The sequence below is a fragment of the Melopsittacus undulatus genome, chromosome 1 (genome assembly GCF_012275295.1).
Source record: "Melopsittacus undulatus isolate bMelUnd1 chromosome 1, bMelUnd1.mat.Z, whole genome shotgun sequence".
NCBI classification, from domain to species: Eukaryota; Metazoa; Chordata; class Aves; order Psittaciformes; family Psittaculidae; genus Melopsittacus; species Melopsittacus undulatus.
This window is the reverse complement of record NC_047527.1, coordinates 13,579,319-13,600,856: the sequence shown is the minus strand read 5'-3', so window position 1 is coordinate 13,600,856 and position 21,538 is coordinate 13,579,319. Positions and strand designations below refer to the sequence as shown.

Genomic DNA, 21,538 nt, shown 5'->3' with positions numbered 1-21,538 from the left:
AGAGTTGTGTCACATCTTTTTGTTTAATGACTTGTCTAATATGCAACCAAAGGCATAGTCACAGGAACACAAGGAAGGGAGTGTTATCTTCCAGATGTTAATCTTAAGAGCATACTGCAAATATTGGAGAAGAAGTATGACCAATTAACAACAGATATGCAAGAAATACATATTTTAAATTATGAAGAATTATAATTTCAGACTATCAGCTTCTAAAAGGCTCAGGTAGTTTCACGAGGAAGAGAGGAAATGCTAATACAACGTTATTACATGTTAAAAAACTAGCCTACTTCAGTTAAAGAAAGGCTGTGTGTTCTGAGCAAGATTTAACCCAATGTTTCTGGGTTAGCTTTAATTTAAAATAGCTCATGTTGGTGAAAATCTTTTGCAAGCTACTCCTTGGATTAATAACCCGTAAAGTTTCTCTGGTGCTCACAGTGGTTCAGCTTGAAAGGAGGACCATTAATTTTTTAAATTTTAACCAGAAAAAGAAAATAAATAAATAAAACCATGAGGCAGTCGTGGGTCCCAGGCTGCAGCATTTTCTTAAAGGCTGTGCATGAAAATCTTTCAAGCCTGTGTTCAGTAGCTGCAGTTAAGGTTTTGCCAGTATCTAGTCCTACTTGAAAAATCACCTCTCCACAAGTACCTCTAAAAATTCCAGGTTATCAAAAGCTAAAGAGTTTATAGTGAGGTTAGCAGCAGTGCTGACTTCAGCACACTTGAGTCTTTACAGGGGTTCAAGTGCTGCCTACATTCTCTGGTTCTGTTTTTATTCTGGCAAATAAAATCCCTCATAATAAAATATGTCATAATTAATTATATTTCTCTAAACTTTTTTTCATGCTCTTAGCAAAATATGTCCTGATTTAAGTTAATGATCCAAAATAATATGTGCCTTGATTCTAGGCCATCCTACAACTGGTATCACACATCAAAATCTGTCGCATCCTGCTCTCAGACATGTAGATTCATGGAGGACATTCAGCAGCTCTGTACAGAATAGTTTCTATTGTAGATGAGACGGCATCAGAGGAAGTGCTCTTGTGCTGTATAATTTTCTCAGTCATCTTGGAGAGGGCTAAGCTAAAAGAAGACTTCAGTAAATTGGAGACTAAATAACATCTTTAAGGCTTCAATGCTCAGAATACAACTCCGAATTCTCACAGTGCTCTGTTTGATTTTGCATTACACACACCAAAAGTAATGGGGGAAAGGGCCAGAAGAAATATATTCCCAGTCTTCCTGCCGATTTCCTGGTACCTGCTAGTCTCCTCTGCTCACTACTCACAAGTTCAGAATGAGTATCAGATCCATTCAGGGCACTGGATGGTCTGAGTAACACCATCTTCAAACCCTGTTGGCAGCATAAAAAGTATCTTTGGTTATTTACCTACAAGAGAGAATGGGTATTATCAAATACCTATGCTTGAACCAAACCTTTCTTTGACTTCATCTATAAGCATATAGGAATTTTCACATCTAACAAATGCAGATTTTAAATCTTTGCTTCAAAAAGTGAAACGTATCAGTCTTCCTGAAGGTTTTACTGTGTACTCTCTAGTTTGCATTATCTTTTTAGGCACTTCCATGTTATTATAAAACTGTGACTAGTTATCACTGATTTTTTTAAAACACTGTTCACAATTAAATGCTTCTTCCACAGACTATAAACCCCCCTATTTTATAATTTTTAATGCATTTCAAAGTTCCTTATACTATTCTCTGTTTCCTCTAGAATCACCAATTTTAAAGCCTTGAACAAACTTTCCTTTGCAGATTTATTTAATTGAGCTAGACTTGTAATCTTTTCTCTGTATATGTCTTATAACTACTGTGATACAGACACTATTAGTATCTTTATTACAGTGCCACTTAGCTGTTACATTTTCTTTAGTTCATACTGTGATAGGGGAGCTGCTTTGGTCCTTGAAGTTTCAGGAGCCATCTGGCTACATTGAGAAATAGGAAAGCATTTCCTTATCAACTCCAAGGATGAGTAGATAACATGAATTACTATGATGTGGCTTTATTTATCAGTGAAACACCCTTCTAGTGGAATTGTAAAGAATATTTTCCAGGTACATGGGGGATAACGTTCCCCAGCCACTGTTTCCTGCCATATCATAGCAGGTTTGAACCACAGTTTCCAAATTATGTAAAGCATAGAACTAGTCGTTCACGCTATGTTCATTACTAAAATCATGTCAAATAAAGTTTCAGGAAAAAACAGTACAAATTAAAAAGTTGTAATTTTTCTTTCCTGAAGCTCTAGGAGATACTGAGGCCTAGAATTTTCTTTACTGTGTGTGTCAGCATAAACACTTTCATGTCCTCTCTTCCCTTCTGCTCTCACCTCTTTATTCTGGTCCTGTGCCAGAGATAAGATCACATTTCTCCTTTTTAGGCTGTGTAGTAATTGAGGAATTGACTTATCACCACCCTGGTCAGAAACCTATGCTTTATAGCATGTGGTTACAAAATGTGCATATTGGTTAATTTGCAAGAATACTTTATTAATAGTGTATTTTCTTCTACATCTGGTCAGTCTTTTTTTCTATGATGTGCTTGATTTTCAGTTTCCAAGTTATCTTTAGTTTTTGGCTCTCATTTCTGGAAGCTCTGAAACACGTTCATAATGTAAACCACATGAGCGTTCTTGCTGCTTCCTGAATCAGGACCTTGGTGATAGCTAGTACATATGTAGAGTATTGCAGGGCAGAGAGATAGGCTCTTTCAGCACTTAATCAGTGGGACTGTGAATAGTTGCAGCCAGTGAGAACAGATGTAGAAGTGTGACCCCTGTTGTGGTACAAAGTTTGACAGCAACCCTCTCATTTACCTCATGGCAGCAGCATTGCAAGTTAAATTCACTCAAAGGTAAAAATTGCCAGTACAAAGAGTATTGCATTGCTGCTTCACACTTCAAAAGCATTGTGAGATTAGTTGGATTTTTTATATCCCTGACACCATAGCACCTTTTCAGCAAATAAGGGAATTTTCTTTCACGAAACAACTGGTGCCACTTATTAATTTAAGAAAAAGCAAAAAACAAAAAGGAAAAAAAAATCTTCTGGATGAAATGGAACAAATTCCTGAAGTACATACAAAAGGCTGATAAAACTGCATATATATTTTTCTTTTATAGGGCCTTCCTGGCAAAGATGGACCCACAGGCCCACAAGGACCTCCTGGCCCAACGGTGAGTATGGCCCATAGAATTTGTTACTGTAAAGACAGGATTTGGGAGGATGGCAGGTCACTCTGTTATCTAGGATTCAGTGGATAGACCCAAGGCCAAGGGTTTTCCTTGAAGCTGAAATTCTCATGACACATGGGGTTGGCAGAGAGCTGCTTGTCTCACGTCATTTCTTTCCACTTTTACTTTTTTCTTACTCAGGACAAAACGTTTCACATGGGAAGGAGAGACAGTTCCATCAACAGATTGTTTTACATAGCTTTTTTGTTCTTAGTCAAGTACCTGCACTATATAAAGAGAATTAGTGCTCTTAACATTTGAAACACTTTATTCTGATGAGAAATTCCAATTAGGATTATTAGTTAAATGAACCACCAAGTTTGTTTTGGGGTGGAGATGGGTGCATGTATTCTAATGCTTTCATAGAGTAATCAAGGAAGACAGCAGAGGACACATTCAGCCTTCACAGCAAGACATATGTTGCCTCCAGAATCAGTCTCATCTGATTCTGATTCAGTCTTCTCAGGTCGGGCAGCCGCACAAAGTTAGTGCCTTCTTGGTAGATTTAAGACATTCAGTGAAACTGCTGATTGTATTGAGTATGCTTCAAGAAAATATCTTCTTTTTACAAAGAACATTCAGAGTCATCCCCCTGGAACATGGTAATAATGTCACAGGATTTAGTCCAGGGGTTCAGCAATCTGTGACTGCTCCAGAAAGCAAGCAACACATCAATTTTTCTCAAGTGCTTTTCTCAGAGCTGTGCTTTGGATGCTCTTTTACCTGCAACATGTACTACTTAGTCCTCTCTCCCAGCATCTCCAGTCTTTGACTGGCAGTTCTATTTGTGTGTACTTCCCCATCACAGAGTATTTCTCTCATCAGGATTCATGGATGTCGATTGTCATCACCACTGTTTTGTTTCTCTTTATGTAGGGTATACCTGGTGCTCCAGGTGTTCCAGGTGTTACTGGAAGCCAGGGGCCACAAGGTGATGTTGGAGCTCCTGTGAGTAAAATCTATTACTACTGCTATATTTGTTGTTGTGCATTAATTCATTTCTGACCCCAGCTTCACTGTTTTACAGAACTCCTTCATATTTATAGTTAACTATCTGTTTGCAGTTAGTGGCTAAGGAAAACAGCACATTGGTCCTTCTTTGTTCATTCTTCATGACTAAATTTATTTGTTGATCATAATATGATATCTGCAGTATAGGGATTAGAGAGTCACAACATGTGATTAAATTACGGAAGTTAAAACATAACAGTATGTGAATTTGTAGTCTGTGTGTAATTGCTTTCTCCTTTATTCCCTTTTCACTTCAAACAACTCTGACAATTAAAGTCTGACATTTATTAAGTTGAGTATTTCCAAAATATTATTCTGATTTTCAAATTGTGAAAATATTGCATGAATAAAAACTGACTTTCATGGGTTTACAGTACAAAAACTGAGTAATGGTCAGGGCTTTTTCTAGGATGGTATTATAAATCTGACCGTCAGTTTCACTGAGTAGAAAATTATACCCTCTATACCAAAAATTAGTATTAGGAACCTCTAATGTTAAGTTTGTTTTTCAGATATTCTAATTTATTATAACCCCCCCCCAAAATAGTCTGATTAGAAGAAAGAACTGCAACTCTAAAATGAGAGTGTAGATTACATAAGAGATTTACAGTGGACCTCTTTTGTTCTGTAACAGTTCTGATGACAGATAATATTTTGTATTCACATTTTAACATCTGATCACTTGATTAATTATAAAGCCTTATAATTTTTTTTTTACATGTCACAGTGAATGTTCTATTTAAAGACATGGGACAATTTTGTATTTCTGACTTGATTTGTAGAATAGTTTTATTTTCATTTTTTCTTTCAAAATACAGATTGCTCTGGAGATTTAGTCCAGTACAAGCATTTTTATTTGGTTAGGTGGAAATAAAACAACTGATAATATATGAGCAAAGATAATAACCTAATATCCAATTCTGCATAGTTTCTAAGTAAGTGTAATCATGAGATCTACTGAGGAAGTTTGATGAGCTATGGAACTCATTACTATCAATGTATAACATGCTGACTTTTCAGTTCCTGTCCAAACACATGTTCCAGATATCAAACTAAATATCCTAGAGTGTTGCTGTTCCTGTGAGTTATATAAAAGCTCTGCTGTGACTGTTTGGGCTTTAGTAGTTCTGAAAAAAACATCTAGCTGGGGGAAAAGGTATTGAGCTTCAGTAAGGGCCTTTCTCAAAATGTAGAGTAATAGAAAAGAGACCTTCTTTCCCAGGCCAGAATAAGCTGTGCTTTAACCATGCATCAGTCACGCAGACCTTTCCTTGCTTCAGGAGTTCCTAAAAGGTCATCTAGCTTACCCCCAAAACCTCCACTGGTGAAGCTGTAACTGCTGTAGACAATTTGCTCCATTCCATAATGATTCCTGACATCGCTCTAGTATTACATCATCTGTAAAGTCATACTCAGTTTCCCAGTTTGATCCCATTGCTGACTTTGTTAATAGTGGATGCAGAGTATTGGTGCAATAAATGCTTTGGATTTCAGAATGATATTTTGTCTACCATCAGCCTTCTCTTCCTTAGACTCAGTGATAATTAGACCCATTTCAGCCACGTGAAATGCATCATCTAGTCGCTTGCCCTTGCTGCCATTTTAAACAAGAGAATTCAGTTGTGATAACCCCCTGAGAAAATCGTTGTTGCCATGTAAATTGTTTTGTTGAGTACTGAAACAGAAAAAGTATATTTGTTATTGTCACATAATTTCCTGAAAGCTTGCTTACTTTTTCTGCTTTTGCTGTGATGCTGCAAGGGAGATAATGTTTGGATGTTAAAATTTTTGAGTGAGAACAAAATGAGAATTAATTTTGTATTGAATCTTTCCATAGGGTCCTCCTGGAGCTAAGGGTGAAAGGGGTGAGCGGGTAAGTCTATGTTCCTGTTAGCCACCATTTTTTTTCTTCCCGTCTAGCTTTCTCTCTCATAAAAAGTTTATCTGTCAATTTATCTTTCTCTGTTTACAGGCACAATAATTTTCTCTATGTAATCAAGAAAACTTTTCTTCTTTTCCAGACATTGTCTTATATGTAGCTATATTAATGGTTTGAATGTGAGAAGTATGTGGCATTAAGCATGTTCCCAAATCTATCACTAAGGTTATCTTCTCAGACCTCTTGTTTGCTGGCTAAAAACAGTAATGGGAACCAGGGGAATCTCAAAACTTATTTGGCTTTTCTTCTCATCTGTGAGGATATAATCTCTCAGGGATAGTAAATGCATTTCATTGCTCTAAGCGTTTTCAAGACAGAAATGATGCATACTGTGTTTTGACACTGCTGCTGTCGTTATCCAGGGTGATCTCCAGTCCCAAGCAATGGTGCGTGCTGTTGCTCGTCAAGTGTGTGAACAACTCATCCAAGGTAAGTACATAAATAGTTAATATACTTCTATCTCTAGAATGGATCTTTTCCTGCCACAATTACAAATATGATGCTTTTCAAAGCATCCAGGAGGATCTGTTTGTTTTAGGCTAGATAGTAAAGATTTATATTCCAACTAGATTTATGTTCACCTGGATTTATTTATGTCTAACTACAGCTGATTAGCATCAGCCATCTAACAAAAACCCAACAACCTGAATTGTCTCCAAGCTATTACAATATACAAAAGTTTCTGCTGTAACACTTTTAAATACTTATAGACATGAAAAAAAAACCAAAGTAAGGAAATAAAACCCTACACAATAGTTCTTCCATTTTCTGGGTACTCCCTAAACCAATATTTTTCCACCAACAAGCACACAACTTTTTATTATCAAAGCATGACAGATCACAGCCTTAAGGACCTGCAGTGCTCTGTTCAAACTCATCCGAACTGGATTCTTCACTGAAACTTGAAAATGATGACATTTCTTTTCCTGCCAGGTCATATGGCAAGATATAACTCGATTCTGAACCAGATTCCAAGCCAGTCTGTCTCAACACGAACCATCGCAGGACCTCCTGGTGAGCCAGGTCGGCCAGGGGCTCCAGGGCCACAGGGTGAACAAGGATCACCAGGCATGCAAGGGTTTCCAGGAAGCCCCGGTCAACCAGGAAGACCAGGAGAAAGAGGTACGCTTCTTACTTCATATATACAGAAATGTAACTCCCTTGTCTGATACATTCCGATGGCTTCTGTCTACTGTGTAAATGTGAGAGAAACAGTCTTCTCACTCGCTGGTTGGTGAGCTCAACACAGACCATAATGAAAGTTCTGGAGACATTCAATCATGAAGGCAATGTAGGCTTTGCTGAGCATGATTTGGCAGGATCAGACAGAGGTTTAATGCCTAAACTGCTGAGTGTTGGTGGCACTAATTGGGCACATCCTATCACATCATGCTTTCATCTTAGTAGAACTCTCAACTGAGATTAATCTCTACATGTATATGCAAAGGAGCTTATAAAAGACAAGTAGACAAGAAAGCTGCAAACTGATAAGTCCGTGCTGGGGAAAAACCAAGCTTTTCTGGTAAACTTGAAATGTGTCAGTCTGAATACTTCTAAATTATGATTATCTGGCAGGAGCAAGGTTGATAAGAAAAGGGGAAAATCCTAGTTTATCAGCGGTTGACAGGATTAAGGAGAGGAATTGGTGAGGTCAGAGAGAAGTAATACAATCAGCTGTTGATTTACAGGTATTCACACAGAATCACAGAATCCCAAGGGTTGGAAGGGACCTCAAAAGATCATCCAGTCCAACCCTCCTGCAAGAGCAGGGTAACCTAGAGTACATCACACAGGAACTTGTCCAGGTGGGCCTTGAATATCTCCAACATAGGAGACTCCACAACCTCCCTGGGCAACCTGTTCCAGTGCTCTGTCACTCTTGCAGTAAAGAAGTTCTTCCTGATGTTAACGTGGAATCTCCTATGCTCCAGTTTACACCCATTGTCCCTTGTCTTACCACTGGATATCACTGAAAAAAGCCTGGCTCCATCACCCTGAACCCCACCCTTTGCATATTTGTAAACACTGATGTGGTCACCCCTCAGTCTCCTCCAAGCTAAAGAGACCCAGCTCCCTCAGCCTCTCCTCATAAAGGGAGGTGTTCCACTCCCTTAATAATCTTTGTGGCTCTACGCTGGACTCTTTCAAGCAATTCCCTGTCCTTCTTGAACTGAGGGGCCCAGAACTGGAAGCAATATTCCAGATACGGCCTCACCAAGGCAGAGTAGAGGGGGAGGAGAACCTCTCTTGCCCTACTAACCACACCCTTTCTAATGCACCCTAGGATGCCATTTGCCTTCTTGGCCACAACAAACCTCTTATTTTATATATATGTATATATATATATATATATATATTATTAGTGAGGACAGAGCCTTAACAAAAATGACAAAACACACGTGTTTAAAAAGTTAGGTGTGTACAGCACAGTCCAAATATAAATGAGATCGTCTAGCTCAGTCGACTGAGTTGTGCAGAATAACACAAAACCTAAATTTCTCCTTTTGTGTTTTAAAAGACTTCTAAGAGCAGCAAAATTTACAGGAGAAAATGCCATATAAATTTGCTTCGTGTAGGCTTGATCCTCTCCTTCCCTCCACAGGCATTGTCTAATAAAGAAACAAACTCCATGTTTTAATGTACTCCTTCTCTGTGCAACCCCGGCAATGTCTGGTGCATCAGAGTAGCACTAATCTCACAGAGGTAGTACTGAGTAGATCTGTAATTGTGAAAGCGTTTTTAAGACCATCACACAAGGAAGTGACCAAAAAACCCAAAGTCAAATGTGATATTCAAAAGCAATGAATTGCTGCTGCTGTTAAAATGTCTGCTAACTGGGGTTTTAAAAATGAATTGCTATGAAGACTGTTCAGTTAAGGAGCTTAATAGTTCTAGTTCACAGCAGCCATGATGATCAGAGTTAAAGAATGTCTTTGACTGAACCTGTGAGTCTGTAGTTCCTTTCTTCCCCTCAAGACTGTAATTCTAATTACCATCGTGAAACAAGAAGCAAGGTTTAGGGTACTGACCTTTCAGTCATGCTACTGCCTGCTCCAGCTGAGCAAGGACCAGACATCGCCAAGAAAGAAGGAGAAATGAGAGAGTGTGAGACCAGTAGAGAAGAAAGGCCAGGTTCAATGGGGTTTTGAACAACCTGATCTACTGGAAGGTGTCCCTGCCCATGGCAGGGTGGTTGGAACTGGGCGAGCTTTAAGGTCCCTTCCAACCCAAACCATTCTGTGATTCCATAAAAATTAGAAGAGGCAGCAAATGAGGAGCTAAACTTAAGTGGTGATCTGGAGTGACTGAATGCAGATTTCAGGGTAGTTGTTTCCATACTAATACTAGTGTATTTTAAATGGCGTCTCAGGCAGGGACTGTCACAGAACGTTTTGCTAGGGCTGCAGGAACAGAGGAACCAAAGTGCCAGGCTACGAAAGGGGAAATCTGTCCAGTATTTAGCATCTATTTTCCATTGCATCTGTTGTGCTGATGCCCAGACACACATGTTTTACTACTATGAAATTACAGTGTGATTAGATGTAGTCATTTAAATGAAACATGATGTGGGTTAACCCACTGCTAATGCTTTTGATATGTGAGAAGCAGCACTGGCAATAGTACAGAAAGAGTAAAAACATGTTAAAAAAGAATATTGCTCTTTTCCTCTCTACACAGATAACTGATGTTAGAAGGGACTGGTTGTGGCAGGTTGTGCTTGTGGGGAGTTTATAGTAAGCAGAGAACAAGCTCCTGCTGAGCATCCTTCAAGAACTATAATCAGTCAGCCAGTGCTCTCTGCATATTTTTGTAAAATGTGGTTCCAAATTTTGGGAGTCTTTACAGTATTTACAGCCTAAAGTGAGACTCTTTTAGGAATAAAGAATCCACATGTAAACTTACAGACAAAATAATTGGCTAGTTTATTTGGGTGAAAATGAATTTTAGGACATCCATGTAACTGGAGCCTTGCACAGAATCTGGAAAGAAGACTAAGGAGCTCATTCAGAAGCTAGGTAAAAATGTAGAGTAATTTGTCCTTGAGGATTTAATTTCTTCAGAAACAACTGAAATTTTAGACTGATGTGTGCTTGATGCAGTAGCGGTTTATCTAGCAGGAAGATACCTTTTATGTTGTACAGACCCTAGGGGTATTTCAGAATCATTTCAAGGATTTGCTCTAAGCTAACCCCAAAATGCAGCAGTGAAAAGCGAAAATTATTTTTACCACCTTCATGCTTATGGAGAATGATTGAAAGTTTCTTGTGCATTGTGAATCACTTGGTTCCTAATTACATATCATACAGTGAAGTAGCAGACTAAAATGGCTCTGCTTCTGGATGGAAGAGGTTTTAATTGCCAGTGACTGGATAGAGGAGGGTAAATAGACTCAGACCCCATTCCTTGCTGTGTTCTGGAGCGTTGTTTGTATTTAACTTGCTCAGCAAGTCACAATGTATACTTATATTATATTATATTATACTATACTATACTATACTATACTATACTATATTATTATACTCCCGAGGGAGTGCATAGAGCATACTAAAAGGTAATAGATATTAGAAGGGGAAAAAAGACTTGTTTATCTATTAGTGTTGCTTTTTTCTCCTCACAGTCCAATTTATTGGGATTACTGCAAGAACTTGTTACTGGCTCTAAGCTGAGTGGCAGGGTGCTGGTAGAGTGGGAAGAGAAAAGGTGAGGGGAGGTTAGATGTTTCATCCTACTCGCCTCTCCTGCCCACCAACCATTCAATCCCAGACTGCAAGAACAGGGAAATCCTCAAAGCAGTGTGTGGAACTGGTCAGAAATCACTCACTAAGAGAGCTTTCCTGGAGAACAGCAGCGAGAGATCTTGACATCAGTGAACTTCTCTGCTAACACGCCTGGCCAATGGCTTCTTTTCCTTTGTTTGCCTTGTCACTCTGCCAGGTGTTAATCAGATGCTTTGAAAAGCGGCTTCGATTGAGAGAGCATTCTGGAGTTTTGTTAGAAACCTCCACTTGAACTCCTAGGTCCAGAGTGTCCCGTTCCTGGATATATTCTCCCACAAGTAACACACTGGGCTGGTCCTTCCACAACAGACCACCTCGGTGGGAAAGGATAAGTCATTCTCTTGACAGATTCAGTTCTCGGTGTCTGCTGCTGGCCAAGATCTACTTTCATCCAGTGTAGACATAAGTGAATGGATTAGAATCACACCAAGACATTTGTTATTTAGTTTTCCCAGTTAATTATTGCTTTAACTGTACACTGTGAGATCTTATCTGTTGCATTTTTCTAATGATGTGGAAAGAAACATCCTTGGCAACCTGTGTTTGTTAGCAACAATAACATTTTCTTGGTGCCACAACTGTCCACTTGAATTGGATTAGTGATTTAAAGTTTAAGGAGGTCTACAGTACATAATACCAGACAAATTAACAGAATTTTGTTCTCTTCCATATTTACATAAATACAGGATCTTGGGAAAAAACCCAAACCCAAACACTGATTGTTCACAGCAGTCATCTCTATTTTAATTGTAACTAGTTCACAGCCCTGTTTTCTGGTTTTATTTCAGCTAGTTTGAACATCTTTTGACTGTATTTTGATGAACTGAGACTCAGATAACTCGTGTCCGGCTTCTGAGTGCTCAGGAAGTAGCTGGGACTTTGCAAAATAATATTGAAAAGGAAAGATTCAGCATGGGTTTTTCATCTCATCCCCTCCCCGCTCAGTTATTTTGTAATATCTGGGTAGTTTCCTCAATTTGAGGAAAAATGTGAAAGCTGTAGTAGAAATTATGCTGTGGCACTGCTGCCTTTCAGATGCTGTGAAAGTGTAGCTATTCTACTACTATTGGCTGTACTTCAGCTCTTATGATGTGTCCTGAAGTTATGCACAAAGCCTGTAGCTGCTCACTCCATCCCACTGTGATTAAAATACAATAAATACCTACGCTGTCACTGGGAAAGTCACTATTCTCAAGTACAGCTTTATCCATATTCTCTTCCTGGCTTCATATGAAAGCGTTAGTTAAACATGTGTTATCAAAAGCCTCATGTTTACAGCTCTAATGGCAAAATTCCAATGGAATTATATGGAACTTTTGCCAGTTGAGTCAATTACATATCTTTATTTCCAATTGTAACTTCATCTGAATAATAAGAGACAAAATAATCCTGTGCTATTATACAATATGGTTACAACTGAATATTTTGGAAGGAGATTTTTTGTAGCAGTTTAATTTTTCTTAATTGCAACATTTAATTGCAAATATTTAATTGCAGTTCTCCTCACAGGACAATCTTCTCTTAAAGACATAAATAAACAAGCAATACCTAAGCTTTCCTTTCATGCAGAAATCCTAGACATTAAATTTGCTATAGAATTTGTTCATGATCTTGGGTTTGGCTTTCATAACTGGTGCTATCAGAGATGCCTTTAGTGCAGTGCTGGAAATAATTGATTTCAGTTGCTTGTAATCTCCATGGGACTGAACCTGAGCCATTGCTTATTTTGGATGGGGACAAGACATAAAAAAGTGTTTAGTGTGAAGGGGAGAGACAGTTTGATGGCATTGTTGAAATATGTTCAGAGCACAAATATGAAAGTTACTAGAATTTGAAGCCACTAACTCAAATGACAGATTTTGATACATACTTTTACCCCGACAGTGATTAACCATTGCAGTAACTTAGATGCAGTGATGTCTTGTCTAGTGGACTTTCTTAAGCTAAGCTCCCATGAAATGCAAAGATGACCTCGATATGAAGTTAAAATAGGTGAATTTTGAATCTTCCATCACTTATAGGAGGGAGCCACTAACTATGACCAGGAGGTCTGTAAATCTGTTAACTTACTCCCATTAAAAAGCTTTGGTGGAAAGTCTGTTAGGGAAGCCCATGGAGTGCTCAATTTTAACGCATGTGAGATTCTTGTTGCAGTGTTTATGTTCTCTTTCACTTGGGTAAACTTTACTGGAAATTAGACTAAAAGAAACCTGAAACAGACATGTATCTTGGCCTTCAGCATGTTTGCTTTAGGAACTTGATATCCATGTGATTTCAAAGGTTTGCTCTGCGCAAGAGCTTCATAACTTGCTCCAGAATGAACATTTTCTTCTTAGCCTGAGTGGATTTGTTCCATATTTATAATTCCTTATTGCAGTTTATTCTGTGAGCATCACGTATGGGTGTGTGTTCTTGTGCATGTAAAGCATAATAATGGAGTGTGTGGAAAGCTATGATTTAAAAACGTTGTGGCCATTGTCTTTGAAGTCACCATGTCATGTTATCGTACAGTAGGATGACTAATGGCCCTTGTACTAAACATCTGTGTAGATTCCATATGGTTATCATGGGCCAGTCTTCTTATGATCAAAGCAATCCACACATACAGACTTTGGCTTTACCATTTGGCAAGGATTTCCTTTCAGGTCATATATGGTAAAAGACAATTTAGACATGTTTACCTTGTTAAAAGGCCTGCAGCAGTAGTAGTGAATTTCCACAGAGGAGTCTTTCCATATGTTTGAAGCAAGCCATGAATAAGCAAATACTAGGTAGGAAACTGCATTTGTAATGTAGGACAAGATGTTTGCCTAATAAATTTGTCTTTAAAATGAGTGGAATTCAGTTGCCGATCAAAGATGCTGTAGTTTTTTTGGTAGGCTCCCCCATGAATATAAATGTAGGTTAGAACATATATATGCCACTGGGGACTGCTTACTAGATACACTATACAATGCAATCATTCATCAGAGGTTCTGGATAGCCCTTCTGACTGAAACTGAAACTCTGCTAACCAAATACTAACAAAATTTCAAACAGGAGGTTCATCCTGGCCTTGGATGACAGTCTCTGAGAGCAGGAATCCCATGTGTAGCATTGCTATGAATCCCAGAACAAAAGATATTAGCAAATTCTAAGATGCTTAAGTCATTTAAATACTGAAGACCCATTGACCTTCAGTGAGATTTAGGATATAGGGCTACCAAAGGCCATGGGTTTAAAATTCCTGAAACTTACCTTTTGGACACTTTATAATCCAAAAGTCTGTAACACTCTGCATAAGATCAAGCAGATGAGGCCCTCTATAGACATAGGGGAGCAGCCTCATGTTCACAAGGCCTGGTCCTCATGGGAGCAACAATATCGGTTGGAGAGACAACACATTTATGGTAACTTACTTCTCCAAGTGATAGAAAGAGACAATGAAGAAAGGTGCTGTGCTGGACCTTGAACCTTACCTTACCTTACCTTACTGTTGGGTAATGTGAAGCTCAAGGGCAGCCTTGGCTGCAGGGACCATGAAATGGTGGAATTCAAGATCCTCAGGGCAGTTAGGAGGATGTAAAGCAAGCTTGCTACCCTGGACTTCAGGAGAGCAGACTTTGGTGTCTTCAGGTATGTGCTTGGATGTGTATGTTGGGATAAAGCCCTGGAGGGAAGAGGGGCCCAAGAAAGTTGGATGAATGAAGAAATGCCTGCTGTAGGAGAAAATCGGATTCGAGATCATCTAAGAAGCCCAAAGGTGCACAAGTCCATGGGACCTGATGAGATACATCTGTGAAACCTGAGGGAAATGGCGGATCTAGTTGCCAAGCAATTATCCATCATACTCGAGAAGTTGTGGCACTCCAGTGAAGCTCCTGCTGTTTGGAAAAGGGAAAACATAACCCAATTTTTAAAAAGTGAAAATAAGGAAGGCCCAGGGATCTACAGGGCAGTTAGTTACATCTCGGTACCCAGCAGCACGATGGAGCAGATCCTCTTGGAAACTCTTCTAAGGCACATGGAAAATAAAGAGTGATTGGTGGCAGCCAAGATGGCTTCACTAAGCAAATCCTGTCTGAGAAATTTGGCCATCTTCTGTTGATGGGGTTGCAGCATTGGTGAGTAGGGGAAGAACAACTGATGTCTGCCTGGACTTAGGCAGAGCGTTTGATATTGTCCTGTACAACATCCTTGTGCCTAAACTGGGGAGACATGGATTTGATGGATGGACTGCGTGGTGGATAAGGATTAGTTGGATGGCTGCACTCAAAAAGTTGCAGTCAACAGCTTGATGGCCAAGTGGAAATCAGTGATGAGTAAATTTCCTCAGGGGTGGGTATTATTTAACACGTCTGTCAGTGACATGGACAGTGGGACTGATGCACCCTCAGCAAGTCTGCTGATAGCACCAAGCTGTGTGGTGCAGTCTACATGCTGAAGGGAAGTGATGCCATCCAGAGGGACCTTGTCAGGCTAAGGAGGAGGGCCAATGTGAACCCCCTGAAGTTCAACAAGGCCAATTCCTGCATCTGGATCAGAGCAATAGCAAGCACAAATACAGGCTGGGCAGAGAAGTGATTCAGAGCATCTCTGAGGAGGCTTGGGGTGTCCCCATGGCAGAGGAATGTGGGGGAATTGAAAGCAGATGATCTTTAAGGTCCCTTCCAACCCAAATTATTCTATGATTCTATGGAAAAAGCTCAGGAAGTTAAAAAAATATGGCTTCTTGCAAAACTAAGGTGTCCTCTAGATGTTTTTTCCCAAAGAGATAAGTTACCTGAGCAGAAGGGAAGGAAAGGGGCCGGTCAGTTTAAATTGCAGATAGTACCCCATCAGGGGCAACAACTGTTTTCTTTCTACTTTGTTTTCATGAAGGTGCTCTATACTGGCATTGACTCTGAACGTGTGGAAGTTGTGAAGCAGTGAAAGCAATTACCAGTGCTGGGAGGTCTGGAAAACTGGGGAAATGTCCCACAAACCAGCCTGGATTTGGTGTCTTTGAACCATCCAAATCAAACATAGACTTTATGAGAGTTTCCAATTCACCGGAGGAAACTCAGGGTCTGGAATTCATGGTTTTGACACCTACTTTAGTTTGACACCACTTATTGTGATCGCTATGTATAGAAGGAGTTTTTACAAGATGCCATAGTGGTGGTGCAGAAAGAGATGGAAAGCTGAAAGAAAGTTGCACCTTCTCTGGATTACAAGATCAGTGGTCTCCATGGATCAGACCCTATGATAGAAGTGTAGGGCCATGAGCAAGTGCAGGAACACAGCTCAATGGCTGTACGTATTGAAACATCAGAGTTTCATGAGTGGGAAACTTAGATTGGGTTTTGGGGGGACAGTTTTTGACTGTGCTGAAACTCCTTTCTTGCATTTAACAGGACTGCAGTAACCCATGCTAAATCTCTCCATTTATGTGTAGAACCATCTGATGCTGAATCTCTTTTTGGTGGGTGAATGAAGGAAAATTGGCTGTAGCATTAAAAATCTGACTTTTCAGAGCCACACAGGAATTTATAGGCAGCTTTGTGAAGCTTTGAGGATTCTTCTGACTTACAATAGTTGTTGTACCTTGGTATAGTCCAGAGGCAGCTTTCCAGCAGGAAGTGCAGCCTGGAAACTGGCCAATGCCTCTGCATGCTACCTCGATGAAACCACCATGGCAGCAGGAATGCCATGTTTCCTTTGAGAAGCTGTCAGGGAAGGGAGGGAAAAAGATCTAGATAATGCTTTATTTTTACCTCCTTCCTTCTCTGCCATCTGTTTTTAGATGAAAAATAGCATATGGAACTATAATACTGGTTAAATAATAAACACTGCACACAGTTTTGATCAAAATGTGACTCTGATGAGTACTATTTCTTTAGGTTTACCAGGCGAGAAAGGAGAAAAAGGCAATCCAGGTGTTGGAACACAAGGACCCAGAGGCCCACCAGGATCTACAGGTAAAGTTGTTACGTTAGAAGCACCCAAACTAGACCACTGCGACCCATGTGCAAAGCAGCTGAGACCAGCATGGCTCTGTCCTCTGCTTCTAAGGCTTAATATGCAGAAGATGCAGTAGTTTAGGCCCCTTAACTTACATCACTTAATGTCACAGTGTTCTTACTATGTAATATGATGTGAAGCAACACATGATGGTGTCATCAGTCACACGAGTATTTTCCTTTTCCCTGTGATTAAAGTGCTTCTCCTGAAACTTCTTTTAATGTTTAAAATATAATTTTTCAGAAATGAGGAAAAAAATTATCTGGATTAACTGCATTTGTTTTCTTATTGACTCCAAGTCATATCTAACTGTGACTTGACAGAGAAATGTACATGAATTAAGCACATCAATCACACAGATTTATATTTAGCTCCTGAAAAAGCAGAGGGTGATATCTGGGTCCTGTTGAAACAGTTGTAGAATTGCATTGAATCACAAGGATATTGTGGCCATTAGAGCACCAGTATCAAGGTACAGCATTATCCAGAAGCCGTATGGAAAATGAGTTGGGGAATCAAGAGCTGCGCAGGCACCCAGGGCTGTCCTCCCCCCGTGGAACTGCCTTTCCAAATATCTGATGCTTGCTGAAATGTTTCTCTAGGATAAATTCCTGGCTAAAAGCTGTCTCTGGCAAGGAAGATGAAGCAGAGGCCAGAGAAGGAGGCTCAGCAGGAGCAGGTCTTCTCTCTGGCTGCTGCTTCATCTTCCTTGCCAGAGGAAGGCTGCAGCCTTTCCCTCAGCTTGCCTGGGGGAATCAGAGCCAGGATGCCTAACTCCGCTCAAGCTATCTCCTGGCAGTGTTTGAGGCACGCTCAGTGCCATGGTTTCCAAGCCTGGCAAGGTGGCCTCAACTCCCTGCTTTTATGAAAGACTCTACTCAGATGTTTCATCTCCCTCTTCTACACAGGGCCTCCAGGAGAAAGTCGTACTGGCAGCCCAGGACCACCAGGTTCCCCAGGCCCACGAGGCCCAGCAGGGCACACAGGACCCCCGGGCTTACAGGGTCCTTCTGGCCCACCAGGCTATTGCGATCCATCCTCCTGCGCTGGTTATGGCATGGGAGGTGAGTAGCCAGGAGTCGGGCGGCTGCTGTTTGCAGAGGTGGGGTTGACATCTTCTAACAGCCAAAGTAAGATGGAGGCTACTGGTGAACCTTGTGCTAAAAGAGGGGAGCTCCCTAAAATCTCCATGTCCAGTGCTCCTGTTTTGTGGGACACAAAGAGAAGGTGACCCCAGCACAGTGACCAAAGGAATTCCACCATCCAGTCCCAGCCCGTAAAACTGATTTCGCATGGTGGGTTTTCATCCTGTACATGTCTGTGTAGTTGTATGAGCCTTTTCCATCTCCACAATCTGTGTGTTGAACCCCAGCTCCTAATGTTCATGACAGCAGAAGTTTTACATTTGTTTCAATTCAAATGTGTTGCTCAACTTCCCCGTCCGTGTGCCTCTAAATGGCATGAAAGCATGACCCTTACTAAACCCCTGGTAGTGTAACCTGACACAGGGATGCACGTGTCCTTTATTAACCAGTGAAGCAATCGGGAGAAAATGATCCTTTCTACATCTTCTCTGTATCCTACTTTCCCATCTTATAGCACGGAGAGACTATGGGAGGGAGTTAACACAATTACCAAAAATCATGTCGCCCAACCTAAAATCAAACTCTGTTAGCAAAGCACTAGTTACTACAAATGTTACACGTAAGGCATATTTGTTTGATGTTTATGGTTTAATCTGCCCGTGATTTGTATGTTTTACTTACCTGAATGTTTTTGTTGTCGTCTCTTCCTATCCTTTTCTCCTCACTTCCCCTCCCCGTTGTTCCTTTCCTGTTTTAAGGCCCCATCCCTTACAATGGCTACCAATCCAGAAGGTGAAAGGCTCATTCTGGTTCAGGTCTCATTTGGCTGAAGGTCAGAGATGGATGCTGAACTGCTCTGTGCTTTCCATCAACGATATTGACTACCACTAATGAACTCACTAGCTGCTGTACATGCACTTAGCTTCCTTGCACTGCAAAAAATTATCGCCTGACCTATTTTTGCCTGTTAATCATATATTTTAGACCATAATTGGAATAAGCTAAAGCAGGCAGATTGTGCAGTGTTTAGTTAGCACAGTATTACAACTGGACATTTGACAAATTCTGGTGGTGGTTTCCAACTAACTTGGCTGTCTGTTGGTGGGTTTCCAATTGCTCCAGCTTATTAATTTTGTTAAATGTTTTCACTGTTCCTTCATGTGAATAAAGGATGTGTATTTAAAAGATTCTATATATATACTCACACACACTATATATAGCTATATATAAAATGTCAATTTCCTAATGAGTGCTTTAATTTTCTACTCCCCTTCTCCTGTGTTAACCGTATGAATACTCTTGGTGGTGGTGGGTTAAGGTGGATACGGTGAGCCAACTGATCAAGACATCCCAGTAGTACAGTTGCCACATAACTCCTACCAAATCTATGACCCTGAGGACCTTTATGATGGTGAGCAGCAGCCGTACGTAGTTCACGGGTCCTACCCCTTACCATCCCCATACTCCCAGTCCTCCTATCCATCACCGCATCTTGCTCAACCAGAGTTTACTCCTGTTCGGGAAGAGATGGAAGCCGTTGAACTGAGATCCCCAGGAATTAGTCGCTTCACAAGGAAGATAGCCAAAAGGAGCGCCAAGACTCCGGTACGCAAAAGGGTGAATGGAAATACACCCTCTCAATGAAGTGGTTAAACAAGGGAAACATTTTCTGTGCATCTGGCCTTCTGTTCAGGTGCCTCTCCTGCTGCACAAGGTGCTTACAGCCTTTTTTGATAAAGAAAGGAGGAAAGAATTGTACATGACCAGTTGACACAAGTAATGGTAATTATCTTGCATGCCAGAAACTTAGTATGTTAGTGGGTTGGTGCTAGATGATGATGAAAGGTCACTTGTTGACCCTTCTCTGGAGTACTGTTTCATACACTATTCAAACTGTATCTAAAAAATGCAAGTTGGTTTACATAGGCCCACTCAGAATAGTTATTGTTTTGTTATCCATGTTTTTCCAGTTGATTATGTTCTGTTAGTTGTGGATGATTTGCTTTACTCGCAGAGTAACCTGACTACATTCACTGGCAAACAATGCATCATCAGGTTTCTTTGAACCCAGCTTATTACCCTGCCACAAAGAAGTGTTATGCTAATGGACTATTTTTTTAACCCACATTATATAAATACACCAGAATATTCCATGGGAGCACACTGATAATTTATTGTGAACCTCTTTCCTTTCTGTTTTGTATGCAAATAAAAGTGGCAAGCTTTTATACATTAAGGCTGTGTTTGTTTGATTTTTAACTTGGAACAACTGGATAGATCTTCAGGGGGCAGAATGCAAAGAAAATGTATTTTCTTTTTTCAACACTTTTGGAAAACAGTTTTTGTTTTAAAGAATAGAGGCAGTTAGTATAAGCAATATTTAGCCTAATTTTCCAAATTATATATAAACAAGTCTAGAGAGTAACTGTGAGGTGGTTGTACTGTCTATGCCCATGACATTTTGCATACTGACGTGCCAAAGTCAAAAGACCAGCAGGTAGAGTTGCAAAGGCAACATGGATCAGGTGATGAAAGGAAGGCAAAACCTCAGCCCAAACACTTGAGGAGCACAAAGCAATTCATCATGTTAAAACAAATGAGGTAAATTATGAAGTGACTCAATGAACAGCTCTGAGCAGTACTGTAGAGACTGAGCATCAAAGCAGGATTTAAAGCAGAAGCTCAAAACTGTTAAGTTGAAAGCACAGGTTTGAAACACCTTTAATCCAGCCCTCTAAGGTCATGGAGAGGCCTGTGGATCCAAGGTCTGTTTTCTGGCTCAGCCCTGACTGGGCAGGCTCTGTTTCTGCTCATAAAAGAGAGATCTGTCAGCTCTTGCTTCTGGCTGCTGTCAGCAGTGCTCCCATCTCACCAGGGAGATGAAAAACTTTAACTGGCTCATCTCAGACACTGTGGCCTAGAACTCAACCTTGGTGGCAACACAAACCACTTGCACACATAACCAACGTGCACAGCTTTGCCCATCCCAGGGCAAGTTCTGGCAAGGTGCCTGTACACCTCACTGTGCTGTTTCTGTTTTTCCATTATTTCCCAACTGCCACCACTTTCTTGGAGAAAGGTGAGAAAAGTTGATGAAACATGAGCTGAAGGTCATCTCCTTACCTGGACTTGCCTTTCAAGTACAAGTTGGTAGAAGAGTACAACATAACTAACGGACTTTATGCAGTTTAACCCCAGTTTACAGGATACTCAAGCACCGCATGAGCACAGCTGTGTGCACATGTGTAGGTACCATAGCCTGGCACACGGGGCTGACATTCAGAGAGGTCTTACTGAAATTAAACACAGGTTATGGCTGCATCACATGATTAGTTTCCCTGCTTGCCCTTGGCTGTGAAAACCGAATGTACCCCAAGTGTGACCTCTCTCTGCCCCCTCCCTGGCTGGCATGCTCCCACACCATGTTGTACCAAGACCTCATGGAGTCCCAGTTGAGATACAGCCTGCAGGGCCCTTGGCTGTG

The 21,538-nt window shown here is 40.5% G+C and overlaps 1 protein-coding gene across 6 annotated transcripts in view; it reads left to right on the top strand.

Annotated features, from left to right (window-relative positions):
• COL14A1 (collagen type XIV alpha 1 chain) overlaps window positions 1-20,290 on the top strand; it is a 117,587-nt gene extending 97,297 nt beyond the window's left edge. For 4 of the 6 annotated variants that reach the window (XM_034061399.1, XM_034061328.1, XM_034061371.1 and 1 more), the window contains exons 41-48: window positions 3,149-3,202; window positions 4,136-4,207; window positions 6,108-6,143; window positions 6,572-6,638; window positions 7,143-7,331; window positions 16,849-16,926; window positions 17,878-18,033; window positions 19,373-20,290. In XM_034061399.1, coding sequence (XP_033917290.1) covers window positions 3,149-3,202; window positions 4,136-4,207; window positions 6,108-6,143; window positions 6,572-6,638; window positions 7,143-7,331; window positions 16,849-16,926; window positions 17,878-18,033; window positions 19,373-19,698 — 978 coding nt within the window. In that variant the 3' untranslated portion in view covers window positions 19,699-20,290. Of the gene's footprint in view, window positions 1-3,148; window positions 3,203-4,135; window positions 4,208-6,107; window positions 6,144-6,571; window positions 6,639-7,142; window positions 7,332-16,848; window positions 16,927-17,877; window positions 18,034-18,812 lie in introns of all 6 variants that reach the window. The other 2 variants (XM_034061486.1, XM_034061430.1) reach the window with 2 other exon arrangements.
• The last annotated feature ends 1,248 nt before the right edge of the window (window positions 20,291-21,538 follow it).